This window comes from Acanthisitta chloris, unplaced genomic scaffold (genome assembly GCF_000695815.1).
Source record: "Acanthisitta chloris isolate BGI_N310 unplaced genomic scaffold, ASM69581v1 scaffold36830, whole genome shotgun sequence".
Taxonomy (NCBI): Eukaryota; Metazoa; Chordata; class Aves; order Passeriformes; family Acanthisittidae; genus Acanthisitta; species Acanthisitta chloris.
This window is the reverse complement of record NW_008650555.1, coordinates 1-7533: the sequence shown is the minus strand read 5'-3', so window position 1 is coordinate 7533 and position 7533 is coordinate 1. Positions and strand designations below refer to the sequence as shown.

At 43.2% G+C, this 7533-nt stretch overlaps 1 protein-coding gene across 1 annotated transcript; it reads right to left on the bottom strand.

Moving 5' to 3' along the window:
* Window positions 1–1054: 1054 nt before the first annotated feature.
* COMMD9 (COMM domain containing 9) lies at window positions 1055–6762 on the bottom strand. The gene is made up of 5 exons (XM_009069435.1): window positions 6706–6762; window positions 5937–6076; window positions 5148–5182; window positions 2837–2940; window positions 1055–2023 (listed from the first exon to the last, which is right to left on the bottom strand). The coding sequence occupies exons 1-5, from the start codon at window positions 6760–6762 to the stop codon at window positions 1883–1885; spliced, it is 477 nt and encodes a 158-aa protein (XP_009067683.1). The 3' UTR covers window positions 1055–1882.
* Window positions 6763–7533: the final 771 nt, after the last annotated feature.

Sequence of the window (7533 nt, the reverse complement as noted above, 5' to 3'; positions counted from 1 at the left end):
CTTGATGAATCTATGGTTCTGTTCTTTAGTTGTAGAATGGTTTTACATGAGAACTCTATGCAACTATCAGTTCTTCATTCCATTAGGCCCTGCCACATTTTGACTATAACTTCAGTATTTACCTCAAGGATTTCCTCTGTGTATTGACTTCCTCACCTCCTCTAACACTACAGTACTTTGTTATTTACCTCCTCAGTGATTCTTACCTTCTAAAACAGTACAACATAAACTATCTGAGATTTTTTTAGGTTGCAAAGGTAACAAAAGTTCCTCAAACTGAAGAAGTCTGTTAGAGATGTTTTTCACAGCTTACATCTTATGGAACATATTCTTGAATATCCATCTTCTTTCAGATTTCTTTATTATACAGGAAATCTACCAGTTTGCCTTGACACCATACTAAGCATTATAATCTTTGCTCAAAGTAGACATTAATAAGTGACTTGTCATACAGCTGATCTTGATGCACAAGCTGCATGACACCAGTATCTCCTAAAGGAACAGGCTTCATTTACACTTGCCCTCTAGCCTGCACTCTGGGGATGTGTTAAATTCATTAACAAAGTTCTGTAGTTTATGCACACTTCTTGAATGACTCCACATTTCTGAACAGAAAAGACAATGTTTTGTGTCTTGAAGGAAAGCCAAATGTTTTAGGAAAGGTGGGATTTTCCCACAAACAAAGCAGTTGGATCCAGACTTCTAGTTTGGAGCACTACTGAAACTCATCAGAAAGAAGAGCCTGAATTTTGTTGATTTTCTGCACTTAACTCCTCCACACTCTCAGTGCACATACATTTATAAACTCATTGGTCAGGGTCATCACATCTAATATTGCACAGAGCTGGTGCCCATGGAAAAAGGTGCCCTGAACCTGTATTACAAAGAAGACAGTTTAAAAGATTAATCAATTTGAACAGTAAACAAAAGATCCTTCCTCAGCAAGAAACATGAACATCCATTAAACCAGCCTAGAAACTAGGCACCATCACAAAGAGACTGAGGTAACCCAGGACAACATCTCTTCTAGACTGAATAGGAGTCACAAAATCAATTAGCAGTTCATTTTTTAATTCAGTGAAGATTTATACAAACAGAACACTCTGGAGAAGGACAGGCATGTACTGCCACAGAAGGGTTCCTACAGTACAGACAACAGCCTTCAGCTCTTTACTTTCCCAGTCTGGTTTTTGTGCAGTGAAGGAAACGCTCAGTGTAATAAACCCAAACATGAATTATCTGAACTTCTTTTTTTTTTTCCTTTTCAAACAGGAGGAGGAAATTAGTTCCTGCTAAAGATGTTCAGACTAGTCACTTTGCAAATGGTGCTGTGAAGCTGATCAGAAGGGAATGTGTTGTAGCATAATTGCCCTATTTCAAAGCATTATCCTGTAATAACAATCTGCAGCATGGCTGTGCTTCACTGAGAGGGAGAGAGTGCTACATCCAGCATGCCCCTCAGTACATGCACATTCCAGACAGAAGCATCCTCCTTTTCTAATGCTGGAAGGCAGCCCATTAACCAGCTTGAGCCTTTTAGATTCTAATTTCGGGGCAGAGAGATAGTACTTGCTTCATTGGCTGCAGCTATTTGTTATTTCCAGTTATGACCCTTGTGATTAAGTCAGGCTCTGAGCCCTCAAATCCTCTTCTGAGATGGTGAACAGCTTTTGTTCAACAACATATTAGGAAAGCACCTTTTGGCATCAGACCAAATGAATGTCTGAGTGTTAGCTTTTCAAAAGCTATCTCATTCATTCAATAAAGAAACCTCTTTTGTTCCGTTAAAACAGACAACATGTTACACTAGGCTGCAACTGATGAGAACTGTAGGTTGAGAACACTTCCCTTCCTTGCTGCTGGAATCCATACCCTTGTGCACTCATTTGTTTGCAACGGCAGAAAGTTGGTCCCGAATCCTTCCTAGACCTTCTAACATAGTGTCTAGGGTTTCTTTGCTCAGTTCCACAGTCAGTGCAGAAACAACAGGATTATTTCCACATAAGGCAGCATCTTCCTGAATCTGAAAAGAGGATTGCAGGCATTAGTTGTATGAAAAAATCCTTCATGTGTTTTCCCTAGTGCCACTACGAAAGTCAGTGTTTAATAGATTAAGGAAAATGCTTTAAATTGGGAATCCAGCTCCATCCTGAAGGAGCACAGCACATTTTCTAAGCTATGTGCCTCACTAGTGATGTGCACTTCCATTGAGAGAGTACAAGCGAGCATATACTGCCATGAGTATTGGGAAAGTTTGAAGAGACTTGTGGTAGGAAGCCACATCTGTATCAAAAGCATCTTAGCAGATACCACACAGGATACTTAACCTCATCCCACACCCAGAAATTAGATTTTTCTCCTCCTCTGAAACCCACTCCTCCCATTTTTACTGGTTGTAGGGATCTGAAACTCTACAGTAAGTTTAGCTGTACTCCCAAAATGACAGATGTGGGCAGTGAAGGAAATTACTAGTAATCAAAAGTCACTTCCCAACTAATGAAGTCAGCTAAACATGCTGATGAGTGTTTAGAATTAAAGGGCAATGATTTCATAGTCTATCTTCCTTTTTCTTCTGTAGAGAACAATGGGACTAGGAACAAACATGCTGACTTCTCACATCCTCATGCACAGAAAACTCTCCCTTGCAAGAAAAAGAGGGTTTTCATCTGAGGTATCATTCCCAGGCTCTGTGGTATTTCAAAGACCATCTCTGAGAAGGTCTGATTGCCCACCATGCAATAGGCAAGCACCTGTCTGTCTGAACTGGTTTGCAGTACCACTGGCAAGTCAGGTATTGGACTTGATGATTTTGATCCTTCACAGACACTGACATTACCTTTAATTGAAGCAGGCAAGTAGGGACTGCCATTCTTACAATGCTGTCTGAAGATGTCTTGATGTCCACCCTCCAGTCCATGTCGACCAGCCGAGGCAGGGAGACTGAGGGATTAAAAGATGGATCTGTTAGGCCCAGCAGGACATGATGATACCAGACCCTAGAACCTGTGACTGCCACCACAGCTTCTCCATTCTGGCCTGGGGAGATGTACAACTTTAATGCTACTACATGGTTTCACAGCATTTTTATTCTGGAATAAGCCAGTCTCTGAAGGCCTTCTCATGACACTGCAAGGATAAAAAGGACTCTCCCATCATTACATGCAAGGATAATACAGTGCAAGACAAGCAGAGGTAAATTTACAAAGCAGCTGGAAGAGGGAAAGCAGTAAGATGTCTTCTCCACATCATCATACCCCACCCTGTTGCCTACAACACTCAACTAGGGTTTCATCATGAGTTCTCTGAGACCTGCATGCTTATTGCTCTGCTTTGAAACTGATAAAAGTACACAGGAATGCTCTTAAAATCCAGCACTATAAAACATGTCATTTCAAGCCCCCCAACCTGTGAACCAAAGCATCCTGTAGCACAGCACATGTACTGGTAAACTGCAATCTGCACATGTCCTGCCAATTGGTTAAAAATGTTTAAAATATCATCCTAATTACATGCAGCCTAACAGAAACCACTCAACAGTCTGGTGCAATACTGGCATCAATAGCTCAGGAGGAGTCCTCAGGAGCCTTCCAAGGAAAAGACAGGTCTGACTTGGCTGCAAAGGAAAGGGCTGTCTCAGTAGGCAATTGCAGGCTGTCTGGATTCTGCCTATCATAAGATGCCTAGTTTCCTTCCTAGGGATGGATTCCTAGCCTTTCTACTGACTCCAGATGCTCAAGCTGGTTCCTAACTGCTCTTTATTGACTAACAGATTTTTTTTTCTATCTGGGCAAAGGCTCTCTCCCTCGTCCTGCTGCTTCCCTGAGCAAAGCTCCAGGGGGCAGTGCAAAACTGGCTGTCTTGCTCCTGCTTTTGGAACAGATTCCAGTTCACAGTCTGTTAGGGCCAGCACTTGGCAGCATTTGCAACAACATAAAATACATCTGTTTAGCCTTGTACGTTAATATGCAAAGATTAATTGCTGGTGGCTTGGGATGGGCAGGAAACCATTCACTTTTTTTATGTTCACACAGATCAAACTGTTGGAATGTCTGTTCTTTAGATCACTGGCTTGGCCCTCTGTAACATATGTCAGATATTTCATGAATACAATACTAATATAATCCATCATTTCCTAGAAGACTGTCTCATTCCAACAGGGCCAAATATTCATCTAATGAGTGCAAAGACATGAGCTTCTGAGCAGAGCTCCTGGGTGGTGCTTCAAGAGCCACACACCCAGCCTTGCTTCTGGGTTGTGAAGACATAGTCGGTGTGCTATGTGGTGTGCCATGCTTGCTCTCATTTCCTGTAGCACATAACAGTGTTAGGGATACAGGATACAGCACTACATGTCTTGGTAACACCAGAACACTGTTTAGTGTAAGCAACTACTGTATTAGGCAATAGCTTCTTACCTCTCCCTATTTACACTCCATTAAAACTTTGAGGGACAGTGCATTTCCAGGTCCTGCCATACTGTTTGGCTCTTGGACATGATCTCCTCTGCAGGCAAAAAAAAAGGCTAAAGAGGATCCACGCAGACCTCAGAGTAATGTATACTTTGTTATGTATCAGTTGTAAGCCTCCAGGTAAAGAAAACCTCTTGGGCAGAAAACAAAGTGTTGTAGCTGCACAGAACACCTAACAGGGATGGAACTCATTGGCCACGATGCTATTGTTAATTTGCATTCCTAAATGACATCACTGTTCAGAAAGGTGAGGAAAAAGCAGTTACAAGTATATACAGTGTACTTGCTGATGCATGGAAATGAACAAATGCATAGGACTGACGAGATATGCAGAGATAAGGTATTCCCCAATATATACATACCCTTTACAGTGCAGTTCCTTTGCAGTTCAGTTTCAAAGGTTTTGCCACTAATTGCTACATACTGCACTCTGCAGGGCAGCCCCAGACTGAGCTTGAGATGGAATTGCTCGAGAACTAGAAACAATTTAGCACAGCAGCACAGACCTGAATACAAGCCTGTTGGTTTCTGCTAAGCTCTGTGATGCCACAATCATACAGCTTCACCTAAGCCCAATGGGGGTTGTCTATGTGCTGCATTGTGATGCACTATTCCAAATTTTAAGCTCAAATGACCTCAGGAAACATTGACTGCATCAAGATGTAAACTACTACTTACTCTGACTTGCTTGTGCTTCATTCCTCCAAGCAGAGCTGTGAGAAAAAGTGGAGAAAAACAATTATCAACAGTGCTTTGAGAAAAACAAACGAACAAACAAAAAGGTAGGGCAAGCATTCAGGGTGGCTTATCCCTGACAGAAGGTCCACCAGCAGAAAGCAGGAGACAGACACTGCCTATGCTACTGACTGCCAAGGAAAGGCTGTGACTGGTGGGTAATTGTAGGCAAACTGGTGACCAACTATTGGTTCTTCTACAAGTGCAGCTAACTTATGGCATGTATCTTTCCCTTGCTTTTATCAAAGCAATGGACTCCCAAGTGTTGAGATGTCCAAGCATATGGAACTCTCCTCCTCTACCACCACCTCACCATGTACAGTGCCTCCACACCCGAGCCAAGGTGGCAACTGGATGGACATCTAGATACTACCTAGATTTTCTAGCGCTGAAATCTAGCCCCCTAAGTTTTATCATCATCTGTAGCATTTTTCAACCACACAGGTGAATTGTTAGGATAAAAGGGGCTTTGCATTATGGGAATGATGCACATGTCCATTCCAAAAGACTTGGGAAAACCCTGTGTGCCCATGGCTGTGTTTTGTTTGCCATTCCACTCAGATGATATACTTCATTCAACTCTGCTCATCCCAACCTGTGTGATAATGCCCAAGACACACACGATATTCACAGAAACAAAGCTCTGCATGTTGCCTACTGTCCACATAGCAAACTACAAACACAGGCTTTAACTCTCCAGCTGAAAGCAAGTGGCAGGTGGGTAGCACTCACATATTCTCCAAGATTATCTTAGTCAAAAGGTTTTTCAGATTTTGGTGGAAGTTTTCTGGGAAGAGAGAGAGGATATCTTCTGCCCTCGTGAAACCGCGGTACACAACGTGCCTGGTGAGGTTGTGCAAAGCAGACACCAGCTGTTGGAAAGGAAGAGCAGAAGGGCTCTGCTGGGATGAAAATCATTACATAAAGCACAGGACTGGCCTTCACTAGCCAGGAGACACACAATTTCTGCCAGGAACGACACCACTGGGGCCTCGGACATCTGAGTACAGCCTGAGCAGGAAGGGAGCTGAGGCCCTCACTGCCTCCTGGCATGCAGCTTTGGGCAGTTCCCTTCTGCTTCACTGCAAGGCCCCTGTGGACCAGCCCCAGGTGAGGATTGCTTTGACTGAGCACATTCCACTCCTTAGCACCAATTTAGGATTAAGCAGCAGTGTTATTTATTGTGGTGCCAGAGATGCAGAGGATGCCCTGCCAAGCTCCAAAATGTCCAGTCTTTTATACACACAAATTATACACATTCAGACATTTCCATGCATATAAATAAATCATTTCCCCAGAATCATTATCCTAACCCCTCCCCTTATTATAATATTGTGCATGCACACTAAATTGAGGTGGTGGTCCCAGGGGTCTGCTTTTGTGACCACCTACCAACTTAGTTTGTGAACTTTTGCTGCCCTCCCTATACTTTTGGTCCTTTTATTTCTGGGCTTTTGCCTAGGCCGGGTGCACACATGAATCCCCATTTTTGTTCTCTTACCTTCTTGTTCCATCCATCCATCCTCTGGTTCCTGCCCAGTGAGCACATCCTATACATCTTGTCTAAAACACAGAGTTCCCCTTTTCTAGCCCAGTTAAGCACAAGTCCAATAGCTCTTGTGAAAAACACACAGTTCCCTCTTTTCTAGCCCAGTAAGCACATGCCCTATACCTCTTGTCTAAAACAGAAGTTTCCCCATTCTAGCCCAGTAACTACATGCCCTAAACCTCTTGTCTAAAACACCACAGTTTCCCCTTCCTAGCCCAGTAACTATGTCCTACACAGCTGGTTTTAATTTTTATCCAAAACATACAACCCCCATCCCTAAGGTCTCCAAGGGTCTCCAAGGTTGTGTGGAGACCTCATAGCAACTTTTCAATCTCTGAAGGGGCTACAAGGGAGATGGAGAGGGACTATTTATTAGGAACTGCAATGATAGGACAAGTAATGTGTTCAGACTGAAGGAGGCAAAGTTTAGGTTAGATATTCAAAAAGGTTTTTTACGCTAAGGGTGGTGAGACACTGTCCCAGGTTGCCAGGGAGGCTGTGGCTGCCCCAACCCTGGCAGTGTTCAAGGCCAGGTTGGATGAGCCTTGAGCAAATTGATCTAGTGAGGAGGTGTCCCTGCCCAGGGCAGGGGGTTGGGACTAGATGATCTCTAAAGTCCATTCCAACCCCTAAAACTCTATAACTCCATAATTTAATAATTCTCTAACCCAGAGATGGCATCCTATCCCTTTTAATTGCCTAACAGCACAATTCTCTGATACACCTCGTTATAATTACCGCCTAAGAGCACAACCCTCTCCTTCTCGGTTAACCCCTCGG